This window comes from Sinocyclocheilus anshuiensis, unplaced genomic scaffold (genome assembly GCF_001515605.1).
Source record: "Sinocyclocheilus anshuiensis isolate Anshui unplaced genomic scaffold, SAMN03320099.WGS_v1.1 scaffold249, whole genome shotgun sequence".
NCBI lineage: Eukaryota > Metazoa > Chordata > Actinopteri > Cypriniformes > Cyprinidae > Sinocyclocheilus > Sinocyclocheilus anshuiensis.
Window position 1 is genome coordinate 1016077 of NW_015540871.1, and position 27830 is coordinate 1043906.

Genomic DNA, 27830 nt, shown 5'->3' on the forward strand with positions numbered 1-27830 from the left:
TATATATATATATATTTGAGCGCAAAAGTACACTTCTATTCTAGATTCCAGTTTCATCACTTGTTTTTGTCATTTCTACAGCCTAAACGCACAGCGTGATGACATGAGCAGTGATGGAAACCGTGACCCACGTGTGTGAGACAGAGCACATGAGAGACACGATAATTTCGACAGCAACTTGCACTGTAAATACATGATGACTTGGTGTAAGAGGGCAGAGGTGGTGCATTTCACACCCCTGGCCTGAATGGGGAGCTCTCTGCCGAGTGTGAGTCCTCTATCCGCTCTCAGCTCAGTAGCCTAATGCTTGATCTCTAAAATGGAGGGGTTGTGGTCGAGGATAGCCAGGATGATCTTGTCCATGTACTGTCTTAAACGGAAGTTGATCTCCTCTTGTTCTTTCAAAGCTTCAACAAGCTGGAAGGATGGAGAGATTGACCAAATGAGTGACAAAAAAAGATGATGCCTTCATGCAAAGCTAAAGGACATTTAGTAAGTTCCTCTAGATTAGAGCATCTGCTAATGTTTAGCATTCTATGTTTGTGTTTAGTATTTTATGGTTAGCAGTCTAATATTCACTGCCATTATAAAGCTTGGAAGAGCCAGGTGATTTTGAAATAAAACTCTGATTGTATTTGTCTGAAAGAAGAAAGTCATATACACCTAAGATGGCTTGAGGGTGAGTAAATCATGGGGTAATTTTCATTTTTGGGTGAACTATCCCTTTAGGGTACAGAATCGTTCTAATCATCTAAAAACAAATAAATTGTTATTCACTATTGCATAAAAGCAACAAGAACAACTAATATAAAATAATAATGATTAACAGGTGCAAGCATAGGCAGAGTTTCTATTTATAACACGTGTTTGCAAAGTTGATCAGTGTAACCAATCACAGACATATCTGTTGATTTCTGCAACGCAATGGCCAATCAGAGGTGTTTAAGTTAGAATCCACTCAACGCTCGAAACGCTGGAGTTCTTGTGCAGCGCTGAAAATTGCATGCTCACGAATCCTCTCATTATAACACATGAAGTGTAAACATATGCAGTCCCTCAACGGGACCAGGCATAGCTAGTTAGTGAGGTTCAGTATTCTGCAGGTCTCTGTACACTGTGAATGTTGTTCTCACCTCATCTCTGGAGGCATTGTCTATCTCTGCTGCCAGTGACTGGGCCTTGGTCTGACATGCGAACAGGTTTTTGGCCTCGTAAAGGCTGAGGCTGAGAATCTGTCCATTCAGATCATCGTTCTGGTCTCTGAATTTATGGTTCTCCTGTTAATGATTAAACACATCAGTGTGCACATCATACTAAATGCAAGGAAGTATACAGTATGCATTTATATAATATACAGCAGTGGATCTCACTAGGGGGACTCAGCACACTTCCAAGGGAGCCACAAAATGGCTTAATATGATTTAAAATAAGACTATACAAGTTTTAAAATAAGCTAAAACAGCTCAAATCAAGGCATATTTCCTATTTTAAGTTGTTCTTTTAATAACTCTCATTTTGCTTAAGAACCAGGATTCCCATGGCCTTGGGAAACCAGCTTACTGTATATGAGGGAATTTTAAAAGTGTGATTTCCAAACCTGGAAATGTCACAGAAATTTCTCTAATGCATTAATCCCATAATTACAAAAGACTGGAAATATGTCAGTTCACTAGTCATAAAAAGTGTGAATCCTGAAATATATTAAAGTTCTTGAAATGCCTAGAATTGTGGAATGTAATTGCTTTTAATGTAACTAATTTTACATTAAAGGATTAAGGATTTTAATATATTGCCAATCCTAGTTTATGTAAATAAATAAAAAAAAAAAAAACTGAAAACAAGCAGCTTTGTCATTACAGCAAATATATCTTAGACTACATGAATATTGTCTTGGAGAGTGGAAGGCCTTGGAGTCAAAAAGAACCACTGATACACAATATATTACATATTATTTATAGCAATTCTAATTCATATCCTTATATTAAAATCTGACCATATTCAGTGAATAATGATTTTTTTTTTAAATATAGTGCATTTAATATAGTGCATAAGCCACTTTTGTGATACTTTCATGTGCTTTTTGGAGCTTGAGAGTTGTTGTAAAGTGTACACAGAAACCGTATAAACAATCATGGACCTGATTGATTTGCAATGATATTGTAAGGTAACATATCACAGACAGCACAATAAGCAATATCTTTCCACTGTACCTGCTTAAGCCGTTTTACTTCGTGCTCCAGTTCAATCTCTCGAGTCTTGGCATTGTACTCGGACAGTCCTGCGGCGTTACGGCCACGGCCGGGCTTCTCAGCCTCCAGTTTAAAGAGTTGTAGGTGCTCCAGTTCACGCCGCAGGTCCTCAATCAGCTACATGCATGTGTGAATTGTGTGAGAGGTCTGGAGATTTGTTTATGTATGCATATAATTCTAATCTGCAATGAAAATGACACTGTGTTACCTCCTGCATGGCCTCTCGCTCCTTCTGAAACTCATGTCTGTTCTGCCAAAGTTTATCCATAATTTTCCTGTACAGATCCATCTCATCCTTCAAACGCAGGCTTGTATCTTCCAATTTATCAGTCATACGTTGCTTCTCCTGTGCACAAATATACATAGCGAGGATATAGTTGTTGTGTCTAACATCATTGTCTCTATAGCGAGACATTAATGATTTAAAATAAAGCCACACCCACATATTTCTCAACATCATCGCTTTAATGACTGCTAATTAAATTTGTAAAATGTTAACCTTACATCAAGTTTTTTGACAACTGGTTATATTTACTTAAGACAACAAAGCATATTTTCATTAATATTGCAAACAGTTTACTTTTGCTTAGAACACCAGCTAATTTATAAATCTCTTGATTACATCTGAATGCTCAGTCTTGTGCCCAAGACACTGTGGCACTAGGGATGCTCCGATCGATCGGCCAGAGATCGGTATCAGCCGATAATCACATTTCATGACTCGATCGGTACTCACTATTTGGCCGATCTCACGAACCTGATAAACAAACACTGACCGGAAGTTAACTTCGGGCTGGGCAAGGCGCGTGCGCCCGATGAAACCGGCTATAAAGCTTGAAGCATCAGAATCGGCATCGGTATCGGCCGATCACCATGACAAGAAATCGGTACTCAGTATCGGCTGCAAAAATCCTGATCGGAGCATCCCTATGTGGCACTGATATATCTGCTAGACAAAATAATAAATATACCCCAAAATGAAAATTACTCACCCATGTCATCTCAAATGTATATGACTTTCTTTTTTCAATGAAACACAAACAAAGATTTTTAGTAAAATAATCCATATGAGTCCGTATCATGCAAGTGGATGGGACCCTCAAAGTTGATGCTTCAAAAACCACACCTTTATTTCTGAGAGTGTATGGATTTAATGTGTCAACTTTGAGGGTCTCATCCACATGCATTTTATGGACTCACAGAGATGGGTTATTTAAAAAAAAAATCTTCATTTGTGTTTTACAGAAGAAAGAAAGTCAAAAACATTTAGAATGGCATGAGGGTGAGTAAATGATGATAGAATTGGAGTACCGATTTAAGGCATTTTAGAGATACTATTAATATTTCTTGTGAAGCTGCTTTGAAACAATGTAAAAAAAAAACACTATACCAATAAATTTGGCTTGATTTGACTTGAGTAAAAAAATCAAGACAAGTCAGTTCACTTGACAGCCATTTCTGGACCTCATGCAGCTGTTTTTTAGGTAGGCAAAACTAGGCAATAGGTGTACAAGTACGTCTCTCATCCACTTGAACAAACTTTGAAAACTTTGTGTCACCTGTGTATTTAATGTTTCATTGCATTTCAAATCAGCAATAAAATCTGATAACAATTTCACCATAAATGTAGCTTCTTTAGATGATTTGAAACAAAAAAAATGCATTTTTCAGCCTAGTCCACAAGAGGACCTTTAATTTTTTAGCTATATCAGACAGTGACCTAGTTTTTTTAGCTTTATGGAAAAGCTACAGCATCAAGTCGTGCAGTTGCTCGACAAGGTTTCATTCCTTCTCAGAGATCAAAGCCTCACAAGCTCTGCGTCTAATACAGGGCTGCTAATGTCATGCAGGCAGGGGCTTTCACACTCATTACACTAGCTAATGCAAGCAGCATGAAAGAGTGTGCTGTTAACACTGACAAGCTCCAGGGATTTCTCTGCCTGCTGAAATGTGTTAAAAGACATTGAGTCAGACACTGATCTGCTTCAGTGAGGTCAGAAGTGATGGTGTGAAAATGGATGTCTGAACGTGTCGGTGAGTGTTTGGTGCAAGATAGCAAGTAAAATCTTTTAATTGTTAAACAAACCATTTGACGCATAACCTGATGAGCTGATATATGATGTGGGTCATGTGCTTGTGGTGATGGTCAAGGGATTTTTACTCAAGAGCTTGAGATTTGATGCATATCTGACCTGGTCCAATTTTTCAGTTTGAGACTTGAGTCTGCACACATTCACTTTCATCTCTGCATTCTCTTCTTCCAGCTGCTGGACCCTATGGGGAGAAATTATCCATTATAAAGTAGTATGCCACACACTGCTCTTCTAACATGGTGTTTTAAGGTCTTGACACCTCCACATGACTCATATACATGTTTTGTTTTGTTTTTTCTGATAGGATACTAGGTACCTGTTACTAAGCAGTTCAATCTCAGTGCTCTTGTCTCTCTCCATCTTACTGTAGGCCTCTCTGTGTCTCTTCAGCTCCTCCTCTAAACATTGTTCTGCATGTGCCTCTTGATCTTTGATCTGCTCGTCCAGCTCATGTACCCTGATGGGTAAACATGTACAAACACATATAGACATAAGAAAACATATAGTACATACGCATAAGTCTCTTATGCTCACCAAGGCTGCATTTATGTGATCAAAAGAGTAATAGAGTATAAACATTAATACTGTTATATTTTGAATTTAATTTTATATATTAAATTAAAAAACGGTTATTTTAAATTGTAATGATATTTTAAAACCTAATATATTCCTGTGATGGCAAAGCTGAATTTTTGGCAGTCATTACTCCAGTCTTCAGTGTCATGATCCTTCAGAAATCATTTTAATATGCTGATTTGATGATCAAGAGACATTTCTTAATATTATTATTATTAATGTTAAAACAGTTGTGTTGCTCCATATTTTTGTAGAAACCGTGATGCGTTATCAAGACTGATGAATAGAAAATATATTAGCAGCAAAACAACAGCATTTATTACTTTTGTAACATTATAAATGTCTTTACTCTAATTCTAGATCAATTAAATGGATTCTTGGTGAATAAAAATATTTTGTTCCCAAAAAAGTCTTATTGACCTCAAACTTTTGAATAGAATTATAATTACAAATAAAGTAATAAATAATAAATCATCCATGTACATAATTACAATAAATTTATCAGTATGCTCTTTATACTGTACTGTGTCTGTAACTAATAGTCAGATCTCTTTACCTATGAACTAGTTGTGTGTTTTCCTGTTTAAGTTTGGATTTCAGATCTCCATTGGCCAGACTGTCGTTCTCAAGCTCTGTTATCTTCTTTTCCAAATAACTCACCTGCAGTAGAAATACATTCACAGGAAAACAGCATTATTATAGTGGCCTTAAAATGTATATCTAAAAAAAACATTATTTGAATTTTATGCATTAAGCCTAAACAATAAACAGGGTCTTCAGTGACACATTATTATGTTTCCAGGACCTTCTCAGTGATGTCAATGTCACAGGAGTCGATGCTGTCTCTGAACAGGTCCTCTGTGCTGCCCTGACTGCTGCTGAAGTTACTGTGGTGGAAGAGCTGACTGTGGGACACACAGAGAAACAGAGAATTAGAAAATGGAACTAGAGTTACTAATCATTCTCCTGTCTAACCAGTTAGTGACTTACACTGCATCCAAAATTGAATACTGCCATACTATATAGTAGGCGAAAAATGTATGTGAAAAGAGTAGCACAGTTTGCCTAAATTGACAGTATTTGGAAAAAAGACAGGCAAAAAGTACCCGGATGACTTACTACTTCTGCCGAGAATTCTGGAGTGTGCATTCGATGGACACTTTACTATCCCATGAGGCCATGGGAGAGGATTTATGAATGGCAGCGGAGTGACAAAACTGATGCTGGTAAGTCACATGACAGTAACACATGGCGGATGTAGTATGTCCAAATTTCATTCATACTACCCATATTAATGCTATACTTTTTAACAGTCAAAAAGTAAGTTCAAAGTCAAATGCAGTACCTACTCAGTATGCGATTTCAGACACACTGACAGTCAGGCAATGGGTATTAAGCCAGCGCTTTGTAATCTCATATTCTACAGATCTTGTGAAAATAACAAAGATTAGAGACCTACCGACCAAATGCTGTACTGGAAATTTTCCTGTTTGGGCTGTAAAAAGAAATGGAAAAAGATCCCTGTATTAGAAAACAATATTCATAAAAAAATGATATAATACCATGCAGAAAGTCCAGTTTAATGGATATCTACAGACAGATAGATAGATAGACAGGCTATAATTTATCTTCCTTAGTGCAACCCTTCAATCTGCAATTTCGTTTATTCAATTCTACTAAGCAGTTTTGTTTAGAGCCTAATTACTATTTCACTATTGCCCCAAGTGGCCAAGATCATGTACTGCATTCAGACTGTCCTAGGTCATGAGATTACACTGATAATCAGACAGCTCTGGAGGACCTCAGTAAAAATAGAATACCTGCACTCTAATTATAAACCTCTGCCTGGGTTTATGTAACTGTGTGACCCACGTCACTCTTAAAACCCCTTCTCTCATTACATCACAAAGATCTGAACTCAAAGCAGCTCTCCTGTCCTCATATCCAGCCCAGCACTGACAAAACACATTTAACTACAACAACAATGATAAAGCCAGACAATCTGCAAACCAAGGGACTTGAGGACAAATACACTCACAGCATTCACAAACATGCCCTCAAAAGGACAGTCGCACATAGTTCTTCATGACACATCAAGACCTGTTAAAGGTGGCTTTTGATGGCTTTTACACTTAACAGTGATTCAACAGCAGATCTCTGTACTGTAGACAAACAGACAGATGGATAGATAGGATAGATAGATAGATAGATAGAGATACACAATACTTATTAATACAATAACCCAAATGTTTGCTGATCATTATAGAGCAGTTCATATGGGTGCCAATCATGTTTTGCATGCATGCATTTTAACTTCAGCAGAGTATGCAGTGGAGGATTTGGACAAAAATGCCAGAGGATTAATAGCCAAAGGCCACAAAATGCCACATGATCCCACTTCCCAACCATCTCCTATTCAGCCTGAGAAAAGGAAATTACACAGCTCTTTCTGAACAGCCTCTCTTGTTCAGTTCCAAAAGGTAGCCACTTGATTATGCTGCCCCCTAACATACCTTATTTTATTATAATTTATAATAATAAAAATGTACAGGCAATCCCAGAATCCAATACATCGAGCTCAGTAAAAATATTACTGTATTTCATTCAGTTCTGAAAAGTATCAATAAAAACAGTTCAGTGTTATTAGCGTCATGCTAACCTCAAACTCTATGGAGTGCAACAGTCGGATTCTAGGATTCTCATTAATTTTCTCTAGAGCAGAACTGATTTTGAATGATAACTTACAGTATAAACCTTTAAACAGACCTACTCTGAGCTACAAGGTTGTTAATCAATGGTATATGGTTTTGTTGAAGCCATCGGCCCGCATTATGTCAACTTATTTTTTAAACAATTGTGTTCAACAGCAGAATTCCTGGTTAAAAACAACATTATCCATGATTCTGCAAAAAAAATAAAAAATTAGATAAAAATTCCACAAATCACAAAATCAAAGCAAGCAAATCATGCCCAAAGAACTCTTTAGCACCTACATGCAAATGTCAGTCTCCCTACCCACTCAAACTACTTAAATATTTGCATACATACTATACATATTTTATAAACGTAAATTATGTTGTCTCTCTGTGTATAATCAACATCTTTAAATCAACAGTTTTATATTTCTTCATCATTTCAATTTGATTATATGATTTGCACTTCTTCATGGGATTGTAGCTCTTTCCTTCACTAAAGCTATTAAGTACAGTATTGCACTGTAGCTTTTTTTTTTTAAGATTTCTAAATACTTTTAAATCAAACTTTGTAGTGAAAGTAATTTTACTTTGTAAAACTTTGTGTAGCGTCTGGACCAATCAGACACACCATTTTTTTTATTTGATTTAACAAATCAATTATTCATTAGATTAACAAATAATCACAGACCCCTCACCCAATAAACATGCTGGGTGCCAGGATGTCTGCGAACGAACAGGCCTCTGATTCCATGGCAACCAATGCTGATATCACTGGTTTTATTGCCCAAAGGAATGTGGATAGAGAACTCACTCATTTTCCTCATAAGACAGACACATAATGCCAAGAGAAATGGACTGTTCTCTAATTAATTCATAGGAAAACCTTTCTTTGAATGAACACACATATCCTTCAGGTCATTGTGTATGTTGTTACTGTCCTTGTATATTGGCTTTTATATTGTATACTGTTTTATGCAGGCTTATGATAGAACCACTCGTTCATGTCATCTTACCTATATGTAATCCTACCATGTTTAGTATCTATGAATTCGTCTTCTGATGATCTAAACGAGAGTGTATATTATATGTTGGTACATAGGCAATATATTAGTGTTCTGAGAATCTTTAGTAATTTCGATTCAAGTTCCATATGCAAATTACCATGCTTTCACACAAAGGGTCATAAAACTCCCCAGTATTTCCAAACTCCCACTTGGGATTTCAGCCTTTCTCATTGGACAAGCCCATCTTGAGAGGCGTGAATCTTCTCAGACCTTAAAGGCCTCACATCAGTGACCCACCTCCAGTCTGCGGTTCTGTTAGATTCTGAGAAGATGTGAGCTAGAACGCTCCTAAGGACACCCTAAGTTCACGCCATGCTTCGGCCTTGACTTTCCATTCACCGGGATTCTCTGACTCAAACTGGTTCTTTTTCATCAACCAACTTCAGCAAAGATCAACTTGAGCCTTCAGATTGCATCGTTTATGTAGTTAATAAAGTCTTACTTGTATCACACCTGAGGTTGTTCATTGTTGGCTCATAATCGTAGCCCCTAATCATGCAGATTTCTGCTACATGCTAGTACATGAGTAGTATTGTACAGTAAGAAAGTTATTTCCCTTAGCCAGGAAATTAACGTTCTTAGAATTGACACAGTTGACCCTGAGAGGTCAAGTAAATACTTACAGTGGATCTAAATATTTATAATTAATTATAACTAGTTATGATTAATTATTCATATTTCCCCTTTGAGCTGATTCGCTACATTTGTGATTGTCCTCATATTTAGCTATTTTGGTTTATACCTTATAACTCTTAAACAAAGACCTTTTGAAAATCCCTATGGGAAAAATGAATAGGAAAAATATTTCCGGAACCAAGGACGCTGAAAAAGTGGGCAGGTACTGTTGCACTCTATTAAAGTCAGTTGTGTCTATTGCCTATTTGTTTGCTGTGTCTATACTTCTGAAATAACTCATGTAGTCCCATGACGGTCAAGATGCTGTCTTAGAAGGCAACTGTCTATGTACAGTAGGAAGTATGTAGTGAGGCAGCTCACTAGGTTTTAAGATAGAAGATCTCTGTCTGCAGTATAATGTCTCGGTGTGTCAGCAGCAGAGGTGGAAACCTCATAATCCCATGATGCTTTAAATATAGTTACAGATGAAAGATTGCAGTGTCGTTCTCCTGAAGTGCCAAATTTGTTAGGTGTCCACATAATAATAAAAGGATTATTTCAGCAGTTTTCATCAAATTCCACCACACACACCCACTTAAACACCCCAGGCTTTTCTTGAGGGGCTCAGTTTTCCCTCACTGTCTGATAACATTCACAAAGATTAGTAAACCCTTGACTGGAACATTGTTGCTATGGTAACAGCTCCTCTGATGAAACCCATCTCCCGATACAGCTTTTGACAGACCGGGGTGATTAAAGAGACTCATAAAAATATATCTAGCTTTACCTAGAGTGAACTGAGACATAAAGAATCCTCTCAGAAGTGCAGTGCTATGCCATTTAATATGAACTATGGATGCTGCAAAGTTAAGGGCACTAAAGACAGCATTCAGACTGAGACATGGACATGTAACCGCTGAATCAGGAAAGACAGGATGCTAGATAAACCATCCTTATGCATCCTAAAATGGCTCCAGAAAAAAAAAAACATAATTACAACATAAATATATTTCTAGTTCATTATTAATATGCACTGCATCAATTAAGAAAATAAATCCAAGATGGCGAAAGAGGCAAGACAAATGTAAATAAATACATGTATATTTCAATCAATACCCAACAACAACAAAAAAAACATGCAAATAAAAACGTGTGTAATCAGAAATTGTTTCCCCAATATTTGTGTTATTTGTGTATTTTATGCTTATAGAGTGCTGCAGGAATGAGTCCTGAAAAACAAATAAGAGTTAGTATTTTTGAACTTTGGGTTCCATCATTCTATTTTTTATTTTTTTAATGGGTTTTGGTTAATTGTTTGAAATAAGGTCTGTGGTTAACAGAAGCTCAAGATATTTTCACATTTTATTCTACTACATAGAATACATCCGTAATACCCCCCCTTGGTGGCTAACTGTGACTAGAGGTTGTCGCAGACATTAAATGTCATCATGGCGAACAGGAAAACTCATCTACTCACTAGTCCATTTTCACAGTCTTGTGTTCTAACTTTTCACTCTTGCAAACTACCTCAAAATTTTAAATTTTAAATTAAGACTAAAAGTTTGCGTAAACATTGTGATGGTGATGTCATGCAACCAAGGTGTAAGTTAATCTATAGCCTTACTTCAGCTTTTTACTTTTGGCGACTGTATTTAGGCTTCATAAAAGTTGAGTTCATTTGTGCAGATTATCTTAATGAAAAAAATGCGTAACAATCAAAAACTTTTGTTTTCACAGAGATTATTTTTTGCAATAATCCAAAAGCCAATGGAAAATCCTACTGGCTTTTTGCTGAGGGAAACTGTGTTATGCTAATGTCCGTGTTGGACTACAAAAATACTGTACATCATCCCTGTAGCAATCTATTAGAGTAACATGCCATTATCTTAGCAATGTGCTCATTTCAAACTCTGTCGTCTCTTACCTGTTAGCTTTGAGGTTCTTGAGTCTGGCCTCTAGATCATTGAGCAGGTTGACTTTCTTGCAGCACTGGGAGCAGTAAACATCCAGAAGCTCACTGCTGTACAGGTGCCTGATCTTCTGAGGGGTCTGACCAGCACTGGAAACACCATCAAGTGATGATCAATACTGGCAGTAGAAGCGTTCACATTTTACTTGCTCAATATATTTAATAATATAATAAGGTAAAATCAAATTTTGCATCGTTGGAAAATCATTTCTAATTATATGTTACTGATTTCATGATAGGATAATTATCTTTGATTCAAGCAGAGTCACACAGAACAAACGAGAACAGCTAACAACACAAAACTCCGACTATATGACAAAACTATTTCATAATTATTAGCTGTTGTGATTTTATGTTTAACAATGAGACGATTAATGGCTGTCAAAAGCATTAATGCAAGAGAGCGTATTTGTGTCAGAATTATAACTACTATGCATTAATAATATTCTTAGTGACTCAAGAAAATATATCTGTCATATTTCAACCTAAAAAAACTATTACATTAAATTTGGAAAATGTGGAAAGATTTATTTATTTTTTGCTATTCTCCCTTATTCATCCATGCAATCAAATGAAACCGATCATACAGAATAACACCATATGTCAGTATTTTATGCAAGAGGTGTATACAAAAGTGAGTTAGTTAACCTGGAGGGCAGAGAGGAGCCCAAGTCAGAGAAACCATTGGTACGTGTGTCATCATCAGGGACGGGGCTGCTGGGAGTGAAGTCCACATCTTCTCCCTCTCCATAGTCCTCAAACTGCTCCTCCACTGAGACTACTGAAGCTGCTGCTGAAGACACCATCTGACCACAGCTAAAACCAAAGAGACAGGTCGCAGGTCTCACTTTATGTACTCATTCTTACAGTTTTTACTTATACAATTTTTTATTTTATTATTAATTTAATTAAACAACAATTATTAAGTTAATATTTTAACTAAACTTCTGGCAACATATATTTTGCTTCTTAAGCTCAAATAATGTTAAAACAACAACAATAAAAAAAACATAATAATCCATGATGCTGACCTGTTTCCACGTAGTAAGAGTTCACCCAGTCCTTCTTTATCATCATGACGTCCTCCTTCAGAAGATTCAGATCCTGCCCCGCTGTCTCCTGCACTGTCCATGTCTGACTCTTGCACGTCCCGTCCGACCATTCCTTCCTCATCAGAATACAGCTGGCACTCTGGGTACGGTCGCGTGCACACAATGATCGGGGGTCCCAGACTCCCCTCCCCGTGCTGAAAATACAAAAACTGTTGAGTAAAGTTTGAATATTGCTCAAAAATCCAATGCAAAGTCAACATTAAAACTAGACCGGATTACTCTGACTTACTATGTGGTCTCTTCACACACAGAACTTACTGAGGTCAAATAAGAACTTTCAGAAATAAAAAGACCTTTCTCAGAGGGACATAAAAGATAATGGGTCAAAGGTTATGGAACCTTTGCTCATTAACCCCAGAAGGCACAAATGACGCCAAGACAGGACAAAGGTCATCATGGTGAACTGGCATGAAACATTTCAATTGACTAACGAATAGTAAGTCTAACAAAGAGAAGAAAAGGATGAGGATTTAGATTTCATGGCAGAGACAGAAAAGGTGCTCTCATAATGAAATAAGATCTAAATATTCTCTATTTAATTTATACCAATAATTTATACTGTATTTCTCACTGCTCACTCTCACAAGGTTTCATTTTTGTATATATATTTTTTTTTACATTCATTCTGTCCTACAACAAGTGCAGTTCAAAATATTAATTTACTTATTAAAATTCATGTCACATCTCAATGGCAGAAGGACAATGGGAATCAGCTGATGTTGCCCAGTGGCTCATTGTTATTTGCATGGACAGAGCAGAATAATCATCACACTATGAGAGATTGTTAAATCAATGGTAGGTCTTTATATATGTTTAAATACATATATCTGACACTTTCTGTCTGTCTAATATGAAAGTGTATTTATATTTGCAGGTAGGTTTCTTCAAGCATCTTGGAGACGTTGCCCCAGTTCTTCTGGATTTAGTCTCTAGTCTCAGTTTGTTCTGATTCTTCATGTCATTCCAGATAGACTGGATGATGGTGAGATCAGATCTGTGTGCGGAGCACTGGCTGTTGTCAGACTCCTTGTGCATACAAAAAAATAATAATTTGCACTGGATTTTTACAATTAATGACAAAAGGAATGTTTGGAAATGTAAACTGATATTTCCTACTGACACACTACAGCAAAAAATAGAAATAACTGACTTAAAACCATTTTTTGTTAAAATACTAATGGCCTAAGACCTTTGCACAGAAGTTTATATTTCTTTAAAATAAATGCCAGTCAGTTTGATATTTAAATAAATTATTGACTTAGGCTCCCTAAGGAACAGGTTTAGACATACATCTAATACTGTAGGGATCTTTACTACACTCTCTATATTACTACTGCTTGATTAGCACAGGAATATAATAGTCAGTTGCTCTGCTCTTCTTTGATCCCTCGCTCTTTATGTTAAGTCTTTATGCTAAACCATATTTTCCCCTCTTCCTTATTTTAGGTTTCTCTTTTTCTTTACTCAGTAGTATAGAATGCATTTAAAAAATTGTCTTTCATTCAATCGCAAACTCAGCCTTTTCCCGAAAGCATTTCATTCGTATCAGAGTGTATCTCGGTGAGTACAGCAGTGTGCTAATGTGTATCTGAAGTGACCCCTCTCACATTCACACATCAGCAAGCCCGCTACCTTTCTTTGTAGGTCACACACAATTTTCGCTCACTTCTCCAGTCGCGCCACATGGCAGATTTAAGAAAAGAGACGTACACTAAAACAAAAAATAATTAAAAAACTGATGTAGGATTTTCTCAGAAATTGTTAGTAACTTTTACAAAGCAGTGACACGACATTTTGAACTAAAATGACTGAAGGTATTTTCTTGTACAACATACTCCATTAATCTTTATTTTACAATTTATACTGATTAATAAAATCTGCAGTGTAGAACCAACCTGCAGGATAACTAGCATATATATCTTTAAACTAGTCTTGTGCATTTATTAAAAAATGCCTTGAAGAAAAAAAGTTTATAGTCTGTCCGGTCTGATCTGAGATTATGCTTACAGAAAGGAAATGTAACGGCCGGCCGCAGGATTGAACATCACAGGTCTAGTCGCAAATCTGAGTAAAACTTTGATTCTTCCCACATGGCTGCATCTTTGGAGATAAGAGCAGATTACTGATGACTGATATCTGCATAGTCTTAATGTGAAGCTTTGACAGCATAATAGAGGTTCTCCCTGCTGAGCGGCGACTGGGATGAATGCAGCCCTATCAGATACACTCTGACTGCAGTAATGTAAGAGGAGGTGCAGGGGTCTCCTGCAGTGAGAGCCCAGATAAATGAGCTATAAACTAAGACCCCTTTTGGTCCGTCCCGACCTGAATCTGCCAGCCCGCCTTAGACAGAACTGTCTGGAATGCCTAGACTTAACATTCATTATTTACACTCTTCTACTGACAGACTGCTTTTAATGTTAGGCATGCATTAATACACAAAATTCTTCACATCATTTTATAAACCAAAAAATCCTATACACATATATCAGTAGTTATATGTATTTCACTGATGAAAGAAGTTAAAATAATGCTATTATCTTTTCACTCACCATTACTCTGTGTGCAGTGACAGTGAAGTGATTTGATTTTATGTGACTGATTAACTTACAATAAGCGTGATTTGTGGATTATTTATATTATAGACACACATTTTCTTTGAAATATATACCAATGAAGGGCAGCTTCACTTTAATGCAGTTGTTTTAAAATACTAAATTACAGGTATTAGAATTGTATTTTAATGTTTCGACTTACTGTTGAAAATCATAGCAGGGCCAGTTTGCAGATTTTGCTCTTTACTGATGTTTAAGATTAACATGATGGACTAATACTGTCATGTTGCAGTACTCCTGATCGCCCCGTACCTCCAGTGTTTCATGCATTATTGCTGAGTACGGACTAAGTTGCATCAAAACTTAAATACAGCTAAAATACAAAATCTGGGATATTAAGAGCTAAAATACACCCACCAATGTGTCCACATTGCTTACAGTGGGCTGAGTTGGAGGGATGATCATCATTAAAAAGCCAGTGACCCTGCTCTGAATATGCAGCCAGGTATCGATTCAAACATGATGCCAAGTCAAAGCCGCTGTATTCTTGCAGAGTGTAAGTGGGATTCCGTCGATGGTTATTGTGTAATCAAACACACTTTTATGTGTCATTATTGGCCAACAGCAATAATAATACTTTTAATAGCCTACTTGGCTAAATGGGACTTTCCAATAATGAAAATTCTGTCATCAAGCGAGTGAATTAAATGAATGAAGTGGTCAGAAAGCACACTACCATGCAAAAGTTTGGGGACAGTTGTTTTTTTTTTAGGGGTGCTCCGATTGATCGGCTACCGATTACTATCGGCCGATAATCACGGTGGGATGATTGATCGGCGGTCTCTAAAAAGGCCGATCTAAAAAAACCGATCTCAAGCTGATGACGCTGCCATGAGAGGTTTGGCACGACATGCAGTCTCTGTCCGGCGAGGGTGAAATAATTATAATGCTGAATGTGAGGTACTCACCTTCATATTTCTTCATTAAATAACTTATAAAGTAATTTGAAAACCTTGTGTGAGACGTAATTTCACAAACAGCGTGAGTGAATCACCGCGTGCGCGCCCTCTCTCTCAAAATACGCAAATGTCTTCAAATCACCACACAACTGTCTATAAGCGAGCTGCACGCTGCACAGTTGACACAGGAATTGTCACTTGCAAAATCATTGCAGTGCTGCAAGATGTGGTTTAGATGTGGTTTGACTTTTCTCTATAAATCTGGAGAAGAACAGCACTTCTTTACAGATTTGCCATTTTAAGATGACAGCAACCCACACAAACAAACACAACACTCAATTCTGGCTAGCGTCCAAAGTGCACCATCACATTCACAGCCTTTTCAAGTGCAGCTCACAAGAAATGTCAAGTGTGCACATAAACATGACAGAAAAACCTCTCAAATTTCTCATGACAACAGCGATCCCTAACGCACACAGTACTAGCTGCTGTTTTTGGAGATTTTTCAGGTAACAAACATTTTGGACCACCTTACATCCTGAATCTATACAGCAACTACCTCAAAACAATATGTAAAAATTATCTTAGAGTTTAAACCCTACATCTTGAAATAGCCTTACATTTAACATTACTGTTTTTGCTAAATGCTAGTTTTGGCTAATGACCCCAATGAACCTGTTAGCTGGCTAAGATCAAACACTTTAGTACACTGAAGTACTTAGTACTCATAACTCAGTTATGTTAGTGGAGTGACAACAGAAACATACTAGTGGGGGACATTCAAGCTGGCTGCTCATTTTCTGTATCAGTTGCGCTTGGCTGGTTTTGTTTGAGATCTCAGTGGAAATGCAGCTGGATAGCTGGCCATCTCACTGCCTACACAGTCAGCAGACAAAAGACAGTGTGGATTTACCGGGAGCCATGAGACATAATCCAGCTCTCGGGGCTCTAAAACTGTCGGTCGCCATTCTCTGGACGGTATCAAAGCAAAACACCCTTGAAAATGGTAGCCCAACAAACGCACAGAAAGACCAACTAGAGCTGCAGTTACACAATCAATACTGCAGGGGCACTTGGCTAAGCAAATTACCGTATTATTCCACAGCATGTGTAGGCGTCCCTTTGAAAGCAAGACATGTCGAGACAAGTGGAAATATGGTTCTCAATTTAGTTGCTCTAAGATCCGGGCACAATCATAAAAGTGTACCACTGACTTTAAAAGGTCGGTCACAAAATGTTAATCCAGCCCTCTCCCTTGGCAGAGATCTCAGAGCAATAGTCTGGATGCACCACATTATTGGGCTTTAGAGTGTCCAAACTGCAATTAACCTCTTGTCCCACATATAACACTGAATTATACCTTTTGCTGGGCTTTGCATTATGACGTCCGTGAAATGGTAGTGCAGATAGTGCCCTTGGTCATGCACAGATTCTCTGTTGCCCATGCAATAATAACCAGGCCTGATACAGCATTTCATAGCGGATCGATATCTAAAGCTGTCAGACCAGCTGCTAAATGACTAATCTTAAATGCAGTAGACAAGAGAACTGGATTGACTTGTGTACAGTACCTACGTATACAGGATCAGCTTATACTGAATTAGGGTGGATGACATTAAGCAAAAGTTAGAATAAAAGTTATTATAGTTAATATAACACACATACTTGTGGGGTCAGTAGGATTTTTTTTTTTTTAAGATTTTTTTATACTTAGTTATTCAGCAAGGACACAATAAATTGATCAAAAGAGACAATTTTACAAAAGATTTATATTTCAAATAAATTATGTTCTTTTGAACTTTATATTCATTAAAGAATATTGAAAAAAAAAAGTGTCACCGTTTCCACAAAAATATTAAGCACCACTACTGTTTTCAACATTGATAATAATAAGAAACATTTCTTGAGCATCAAATCAGCATATTAGACTCATTTCCGAAGGATCATGTGACACTAAAGACTGGAGTAATGGTTGCTTAAAATTCAGCTTTGCCACCATAGGAATAAATTACATTTTAAAATATATTCAAATAGAAAACAGTTATTTTAATTTGTAATAATATTACTGAAAATTATTAAAATCCTGGACAAGGCATGTACTGACATCCAATATACTAATGCATTATATGATACAATTGTGCTTAATTTAAGACATTGTATTATTTTAAATATGAATGACAACTTTGACATATAAAAACAATGTTATTTTCAACCACCCATATGCTGCGTTTATAGAACTGGCTTATGACTAAATGTCCTCCGTAGTGAGATAGCAGGGCTTTGTATTGACTAATCTTCAGGTACAATGAACATTTATCAGCATATAGCTGACAAGCTCTCGGCTGTAAAAGTTTAAGAAGTATAACACTTTGTCCGAGCCTCCGTGGCAAAACAAACCACGAGAGGGTTAAAGGCAAGCACCAGGGAAGGAATTTTAATGGACGTCTAACCCTATTGTTCCTTGACCTTTCTAAATTGTCCCTTGCCAGAAGAATAACATTACTGCAACATTAAGAAACACACACATTCATACAAGCACAATATGAATGCGGTACTACCAGCAGGTGGTCATTAACCATCAGAGAGTCTTCCCAAACCACCCCAGCACACTCAACCTCCCCTTAGTCGCTTCTAACTATTAGCCATATTCAAAACTCCACAGTTCCTCCCCTTCGACAACCCCCAACCCCACAACAACTCCCAGCGCACACCATTAGCCCTGTTCCCAAGAGACACAGAATTAACTGTTTAAGTTTACAAGCATGTGCACTTACAACAACAATCAATCACTCTGCTAGTTTTAATACACCATTAGTCTCATTTGAGGTGCAAAATGGAGGCTTTTCTATCTCCAAGAACAGATATTTTCACCAGTCTGGCATTTAAGAAACAAAGTAAGAGGAAAACAGAAACAATGGGGTCACCAATGGTTGTTCAGTAGACGAAGGCAGACACGAACACACACATGCACCGCCAAAAGCGCATTTAAACACACAGTCCAAACACACACACACACAAGCAGTCCAAACACTCACTGTCTGATTAGCATTTCAATAGCATGACCCCTTTCCCCTCCAACAGATTACCACACAATCCAGGCTGGCACTCCAGTCATTCATTCAACTTGTTATTCAAGGGCAGGTGTAGCGTTTGGGTAACACACAGGCTGGTTGTGAATTCCACCACACTCAAAGCCTTCATATCTTGCACTAAAATGCAAAAAAGTCATAAAATGCAGTCATTTCATTGAGCTTTAACGCTTTAAAGTGCCATTGGGAGTCAAAGAGATGAAATTCTGAACATCTACTAGAGCTTCTCAGCATCCCTGTTGGGAGAAGATGATCATGTACGTTGAAAGATTATTACATCTACATTGATACTAGGAAAGAGGTTGAGAGAAGAACATGAGAGGAAGAGCAGGAACAATGGACTTTGCTTGGCTGCAGCAAACATTCACACATGCGAGTTTTCTCATCTCATCCTCTTACCCCGCTGCTCAATAATGAAGATCCATCACCTCCATCCTCTCCACCAGTGCTGGTTAAGCCCTCATCGGCTGAGGACGCCCAAGACTTGGTGTCCCCGTCTCCCTCCAGGATCCCCACCCTCACCACAGTCCAACAGGTGAAATATCAGTGTCCAGTCCCGTCAGATTTCAGCAAGTGGCTTCGGGTATCTCCACCTATAGCCACCGCTGCTCCAAACTGGCTCTGTCCTCCTCACAAATACACACACATTCGCTCCAACCTGCAGCAACCGATCATGCGGCCACACACGAACACATACGGACAGAGACGCTACAGATCTGGCAACAGTTGTTGGGCTTTTGGCCACTCCTACCAGCAAATCACCTCCCCTACTCTGGCTTGTCACAATCCCTCCCTCTCTCTGCCTCGTTCTCTAGGTTGTTGCTAGGAAACTATTCAGCTGAGCCATCCCACAGCCGTGAAAGAGCGGAGCGTGAGTGTGCTCCCTCGCAACACACACAGCTATCTTAAACCTAACCTCAGCTGTGCTGGATAATACGCACAATTACGGATAATTAACCTTCTCCTCGTTTAAGTACCATGATAAATAACGCAAATAGATAAATAAGATACAGATAAATCAAAGTATCAATAGGGGGTTGATCATGCGGTGGCCTGAAGAAAAAAAAAACAGGCAGTGTTCTTATGATCAAAAAAAGAAAACAAACATACTTGTATTCAGTCCTTATTCAATCATAAACCAAGCATTTCCTTGAAAATCCCTCATACAGATGCCAAAATGTTTAATATATCAACAAAAATACTATAAAACATTATTTATTTACTACAAACAGAAATAGCACATAACAAATGTTGTCTGAAACAGATGAATCTGGCAACATTTTAAGTTGGTTGTTATATTGCGGCAGTTCAGAAATGAAATATCTGGCAAGTGGCGCTAAAAGGTTAATGCTCTATCGCTTTTGAAAATAACGTACCACCTACATTAAACCCTACCCTAAACCAAGTGTTAAAACATATTTGCTATATCAACTATGCCATTTCAGCTTACTTTATAAGCTCTTTTATCTTAAAGGGGTCATATGATGCAATTAAAATTTTTCCTTTTTCTTTGGAGTGTTACAAGCTCTTGGTGCATAAAGAAGATCTGTAAAGTTGCAAAGACTAAAGTCTCATATCCAAAGAGCTCAAGCCCACCGGCCGCCGCTCACTCAAGCTCACTCACTTTATATTTAAAGAATTTGCCACTGACAATTCAAACTCGAGTTTTGAGCAGTGTAGAGTAGCGCTTGTTGTTTGTCGTTTCTCCAGACAGCAGCGCGATTGTTTGTCGTTTCTCCAGACCGCAGCGTGATACGCAACGCGTAAAAAGACAGTAAAAGTCATTATAATCAGTAATTATGTCCCCACTGGATGCAACAAATGCCTCGTTTGTAATGGGTTTTATTGTTTTTGTCTCGTCTCGCCGGGACACAGGGCATCACAGTATGGTGAGGGGCATAACATTTCCGTCACATGCTTGAGGTATTCAGCCAATCACAACGCACTGGATAGCTGGCCAATCAGAGCACACCTCGCTTTTCAGAACAATGAGCTTTGTAAAAATCGATGCGTTTCAGAAAGTCGGGGCATAGAGGAGAAACAATAATGTACATTATGTGGAAAATAATGTGTTTTTTGAACCTTAAACCGCATAAACACATTGCATTACACCAAATACACAACATAATGTTCTTTTTAGCAACGTCATATGACCCCTTTAACACAGTACATTGCTGTACCAGGAGAGCTACTGATAAAGTTTATTACATTAGAAAAGCTGTACATGTGGAGCTGGTTATGTGATGTAAACAACAAAATATTTTAGTTTACAAATCATGAACTATGGTAAAAGTGTTTTGAGGTCTTATCACAGTATTGTGCAAAGAATCGACTGAAAATAAGTCTTTATTAATCAATAATCTGCCCTGTAATCATAATTGGTATGAAAAGTTGTTGGTGTTTTATTCCCACTAATGTTCATTTCAGCTAGAAACGCAGTTAATTGTACATACAGGTAAATTTTTGGATGTTTGCAAAAATTTAGGTAGAGGCATGTTTTTCCCAATAAGTTTGTTGACTTTTCCCCTCCAAAATCCTTCATACAGACTGTATATGTGCAAATAACTTGAAATAGTTAACCCAAGGCTAAAAATGAACCTGAACCTAAAACTTAAAAATGAAAGTGATGTAACTCTGGGCTTAATCTTGACCATATTTCACTTTAAAGGGGTTTTAGCAGTTAAAAAAATAATGTTAACCTAAGAGTTATAGGGTTAAATAGTTCAACCAAAGGTGCAAATTCTGTCATCATTTACTCACTTTCATGTCATTACAAACCTATATGACTTTCTTTCTTGTGTGGAATGCAAATTAAGATATTTTGATAAATGATCACCAAACTGTTTGCTTGCCAACATTTCTTCAAAATATCTTCTTGAAACAACATGAGGGTGAGTAAATTATTTATTTTTTGGGTGAACTATCCCTTTAAGCATAGTGCAGCATTATTTAATGTTAACAAGAAGTCTGCAAATAATTTAACGATAAAATTGAAAAATTAACTAGAGTTCACAGGAGTTCATAAACTTAACTAAAAATTAACTAGAGTTCATAAACTAGGTTTATGGAATATCTTAAGAGCTTCCTTAATTAACACTTCTCATAAATTCACAGCAGCAAAGAGCTCTTGCTAGAGGCAAAGACGGATGAAATAAAAATCTAATCAATGGTGAACATTTACACATGTACATTCACACTTCCATAGCTGCAAGTGAGAAGTCTCACATATGTGTATATGTGCTCTGCCTATACATGAGGTTTTTTTTAAGATTTATTTTTGGAAAGTGGGAGAAAGTGGGAGAGAGAGAGGGGGGCAGGGTCAGGAAAGGTCCACAAGCCAGGACTCGAACTCAGGATGCCCGAAGCGCAACGGCACTATATGTCAGCGTGCTGCCCACGAGGCTATTGGCGCCGACTATGAGTGAGGTTTGAGATGCAAGTTTATGCAGGTGTGTGAGGGAGAGGGAGAACAAAAGAAAGAGCAATCCTCCTCCGTTCCTCCTCTGCACTGTGTATCAGTGATGCCCCACTTTTCCATGATTCCCATGAGCTCAGTGCAGCAGCAGCAGCAGCAGCGGTTAGTTTCAGTCCAGCAGCTCTTACCTCACACATGCTACTCTCTCACTGTCAGGGCTATGAACATCTCTTCAAACCATCTTAAAATACATTACACATTATCGCTGTGATTTTGCAGGGATACAGACACAGTCTGAGCTTTAGTTGAGAAGATGGAAGAAAGAGAGCGAGGGAGGGAGGGTGGAAATGTGAGAGAGGATGCTGTTAGATCAGGAGGGTGTTGGCTGCAGATGAATAGATGTTCACACAGTTCTATCACCAACTGCTACTCGGCTCCTGATGCTGTTTACACAGCCAAAGCCATTCTATTTCAGACATGTTTGTACTGTTTTACCCGGATTGCAGGTTTTAAAAATACTGTGCAACGAGAGTTGTTATTTCAGTCAGGTGTGGTTGATCTCCACCTGCTTCCTGTTGTCATGTCTCAAAGGAAAATAAACAAATGCATATTTTTTTTTCATAGTTGCTGTTTGAATATGATAAATAATGTTAAACCCCATTATTACAAACAGTTTTAGTAGAAAATATGAGTGGTGCTTGACTGAGGGTATTACAGGGTGGTTCTTAAAGTGTTACCATAGCTGCGTCCTCCAGAGGTCACATTTGTCGGCCGCATATGTCATCGAGGCAGTCTCATTTAAGAAAAGTAATAGTAATAATTTTGACTCTTATTTATGTGGCCGACAAATGCGACCTCTGGAGAACACTGCCTCTGAAATGAGACACAGCTTATGTGGTTGCTAAAGCATTCCAAGATGTCTGCTGTCTGGTTGCTAGGATGTTCTAAATGGTTGCCAGGGCAAGTCCCGCTCAAGAGGCCATATGACTGACAGGTAAAGCAAACAATCATGTTTCGTTTTGTGATGCATCATGTTTAGAGGTATGGAAATGTCCCCACCGGTGTGTAAAACTTTTAAAGAATCTTTGCCGTGAACTTTACATATTTCACATACTTTTGAAAATCCAGTGTTTAGTTGATCTCATCTAAATCTCTCATCGTCACAGTTGTAAAGACAATGGCTTTCTTCTTCCATGAGGGGGTGTGGCATCATCATGACATCTTTGTTTACAGGCAGAACGTTAACGAACGCGACACACATGTCTCCCCGAAAATCCTGTATAATTCAACCAATCAGATGAGAACTTCGAAACTCCTGAAGTGTTTCTAATTTTGTGTGCCATATGCATCAGACGTTCAGCCAACGGTCTGTGGGAGTGACGTCTGAGGCTGAGAATATGGATAAATAAACATGACACTAAAACCGCAATGGCGGCAAGTCCTTGTCTTAATGAGTGATTCATTTAATCATTCATTCAAACGATTTTTTCAAAATGGCTGATTCAGTTAGAACCTAAGCCAGCGACTGTCTTTATAAATTAATCATTGAATCACTGACTCAAATGATTCTTTCAAAAAGAGATTAATTCAGGAACAAAACACGGCAGTATTGTTGTGAGACGCATAAAATGTTCTGCTCCAACTTTGTTTGAAACAATTTTCACTGGTGAAACATAAAAAAAATGTAACTCACTCAATATTAACTTTTTGTTTTTTTAACTGTTGTATAAAATCAATCTAACATTTGCAATCGCTCTCACATGCTAATATTCAGGAAAACAGCACTCTTTATGTGTGATATTACTTAAATATATCTTATAAATACAAAAACCCATACAGGGATATTTTTTACTTTCATAACTTAACTAATAGGGGCTTTCTAACTGCATTCTAATAGGCTTCATCACGCAGTGAATGCTTTTGGACTCTCAAGACGAGTTTTGTTTGTTTTTTGCAAAGTCAGTGACATACTCAATAACGTCAGCTCGTACATTGTTAAAATAACAATTATGATATTATTGTGGACAATAAATATCGCACACCCCTATCGCTAAGATGTTCTGAGGGTTTTTAGACGTCTGCTTTGTGGTTGCTTGGATGTACTGAGTGATTTTAGACATCTGCTATCCGGATGCTAGGATGTTCTAGGTAGTGGCCAGAGTGTTACTATGTGGTTGCTAAGGTGTACTGAGTGTTTTTTAGTCTCAGGATGTTCTGGGGGGTTTCCAGCGCATTATATATTTGTTAAGTTGTTCTGGGTGTATAAATCACTTGCTATCTGGTTGCTAGAATGGTTTAATTTAGAGAGTGAAGTCTCCTTCTCTGTCTGCATATGAGCACGGCTTTTATCTCTTCTAACCTTCTCTTTACTCTTTCCCTCCCTTATTGTGATTGACAGCAAGTAGATTAAGAGGACTTCTGGAATGTGAGGAAAGACAAGGAGAAAAGAGGGAAAGAGAATAAGAAAGGGGGCTAAAACAGTCCACTCTCTAATCAGACCACATGAGCCAAAAGGCACAACAAATAAGACAACATACATATTCTGGACAACAGCAAATTAATAATGAGTTGAAGAAAAAAATCCAAATAAAGGTCAACAGCCCTACAGCTTAAGGTGCTCAATTGAAGCATCAAATGTTCAAGCAGCTACTAGTGTAACACAGAGTGGGTTAGAAAATGAATAGATGATGAAGTGACAGACAGCAAGAGTAAGCAGCAAGCAGAAGAGCAAGAGGGAACACAGTGAACACAGGCTTGGCAGTTTGGGCACAGTGTGCATACAAATGACTGTATTCCTCTATAATCTAAAACCAGAGGTCTGAACTGGTGGATTGCAATGTATAAATGAGTCACAGGTCTGTTCTGATTAGGGCTGGGTATCGTTAAAAAATGTTCGATATCGATACCGATACCTTGACTTCGATACCGGTTCCTGAACGGTACTTTTTTCGATACCAATTTTATGAAATCAATTTTAACAAGATTACATTATCTAAAAAAAAAAAACTTTGGTTTTATTTTTCAGCTTGATGTTTATACAATCTCAAAGACTCATCCCCTGAGCCACTGCACAAAGGAACAAAGTGTAACCAACACAATAAATCAGTGCAAATAGTTTTAATAAAGCTCAAATAGTCTTCAGTTTACACATCTGTTAGGCATTTACACAAGTGCGTGTTCGTTTTAAAACGCAGCTCAGACAGAATCATGATTTCTATTTATTTTCCACTGATTTACTGATGAGCATTAGCAGCTTCCAGCGCTGTCTGCCTGTGTTCTCTCTTCCATGATCGCTGCTCTGACTCAGAGTCAGAGGTAATAACATATATCAGTGTATTACAGTACCACGAGAGCTAAAGAGAGCAGATTGCTCCGTGCGCTTTCGCGAGGTGAAAGTTGAGACCGCGCGCAAGTCAAACTGCGCCTGTGTTGAGCTCGTCCGTCTGCACTCATCCGCGGTTGAGTATACTTTGAAAGCTGTGCGGACACGGCTGAGCGCGAGACGGAACGGAACGCGGAAAGTGAAGTGTACTCGGGCCTTTATTGGCTCACTGACACTGATGAGATTAACCCCTTAGGTATCGAAATTTGGTACCGAACGACGAGACGTTTTTCGATACTCGATGGTATCAAGGCAATTCGGTCGGTGCCTAAAAAGTATCGAACTCGATACCCAGCCCTAGTTCTGATAGCAAACAAATATAAAGATAAATGCTAAATATAAAGAAATGCAACTAACCATGTAATCGTGCATTGAAACTACACAAGGTATAAGAGAAAACACCCCAGACTAGATTAGTTGCGAGTTAATTTGCAATGCAGATCACAATTCGTTTTTTTTTTTATCAGCCAAAGCTGGTTTTCTGGTCTTAACTTGCCTCCCAGCCTAGTCAAGGTGGTTTTAAAGGGGTTTTGGGCACATGGCTACCCTGCTAAACCAGATAAACAACTTGGTAGGGTTGGGAGACGATTCTAAACCAGTTAAGACCAGTTTAAACCAGCTTAGGGTGGGTTAAGTGGGTTTTTCCCAGCAATGACGCAAATAATTTTTCATAATGTTGGGCCTGTTCAGTCAAGGTTATAATAATTCATTACAGTGTTTAATTATAAGGACCAGTGTTTTCATTTTAGCTAAAAATAAAACTATTAAAAATCGATTTTGGTCTTTGAAATAAAGCTGGAATAAAAATAAAATCTAAATATCATATGAAAATGTGGGAGAAGTCGTGGCCTAATGGTTAGAGAGTCAGACTGGTAACCCAAAGGTTGTGGGTTCGAGTCTCGAACCGGCAGGGATTGTAGGTGGGGGAAGGGAAGGTAAAGCGCTCTCTCCCACCTTCAATACAATGACTGAGGTGCCCTTGAGCAAGGCACCGAACCCCCAACTGCTCCCTGGGCGCCGCAGCATAAAATGGCTGCCCACTGCTCCGGGTGTGTGTTCACGGTGTGTGCGTGTTCACTGCTGTGTGTGCGCACTTAGGATGGGTTAAATGCAGAGCACTAATTCTGAGTATGGGTAACCATACTTGGCCACATGTAACTTTCACTTTCACTTAGTTGTGGTAGGCTGGTAGTTCAAAAATTTAAAGGGGTCATATGATGCGATTTCAATTTTTCCTTTCTCTTTGGAGTGTTACAAGCATAAAAAAATGTATTTTTGTCTTTGCAACTAACTGAAATAAGTTTAAGTACTAAAATTACTAAAACTAAAATAAAAACAAATTAAAGCTAAATAAAAATATTAAAAATTACTTACATTTTTTTATATTTGAAATGAAACTGAAAATATAAAAACAAACGCTAATTCCAAATATTAATAAACACTATAATAGTTTCTGAACAATACTAAAATAACATTGTAAGGACAGTTTTGTTTTACACTGAACAAATTTGGTAGCGCATTTGGTCTGTAATGTAAAATCCTGGTCCTGAAGAAAAACTATTTTTTGAACCACTGGTTAAATCAAAGCATACAAGTCTTTTCAGAGTGCTAAAGACATTAACAAACAATGTAACAGCAGCCAACAAAGCTCAATCCCCATGGTGCTCATTTGTTTTATATTAAATAGCTGGCTATGTCTTTATCTGGCAATAGTGCACCACTGTGAATACAAAAAGTAAGTGCTCAACACAATGACAAAATGGCCGTATCATTAAACTTTTAAATCTGCTGAAAGGTGACAAAGTGTACAGAGGTCACACTCAAGTATATATTACTGCGAAAGTGACCAATTCCTGCTGTGCACATAGTTCTAAGCAACATGCTGACATTTTATCTAATGGTAGCGATGTCAGGCAACCTCAAGCTCATGCTGGGCATGACAGCAGGCTTCTTGGTGAAAAAGCTTGTACTTAACGTGTGATGTCATTTTTTATTCATTCAGTTGTGACAGTGCATACACTCAGAACCTGGCTGCTCACACCAACCCGGAGAGGAG

The 27830-nt window shown here is 37.9% G+C and overlaps 1 protein-coding gene across 1 annotated transcript in view; it reads right to left on the reverse strand.

The window, feature by feature from the left end:
* Positions 1-6: 6 nt before the first annotated feature.
* LOC107688103 (rab11 family-interacting protein 4A-like) overlaps positions 7-27830 on the reverse strand; it is a 45202-nt gene continuing 17378 nt past the window's right edge. The window contains exons 4-15 of the mRNA XM_016485668.1: positions 12294-12508; positions 11911-12078; positions 11218-11352; positions 6378-6413; positions 5724-5823; positions 5475-5578; positions 4659-4799; positions 4442-4523; positions 2458-2595; positions 2211-2366; positions 1134-1277; positions 7-417 (exon numbers count right to left, since the gene is read on the reverse strand). Coding sequence (XP_016341154.1) covers positions 301-417; positions 1134-1277; positions 2211-2366; positions 2458-2595; positions 4442-4523; positions 4659-4799; positions 5475-5578; positions 5724-5823; positions 6378-6413; positions 11218-11352; positions 11911-12078; positions 12294-12508 — 1536 coding nt within the window. The 3' untranslated portion in view covers positions 7-300. The remainder of the gene's footprint in view (positions 418-1133; positions 1278-2210; positions 2367-2457; positions 2596-4441; positions 4524-4658; positions 4800-5474; positions 5579-5723; positions 5824-6377; positions 6414-11217; positions 11353-11910; positions 12079-12293; positions 12509-27830) is intronic.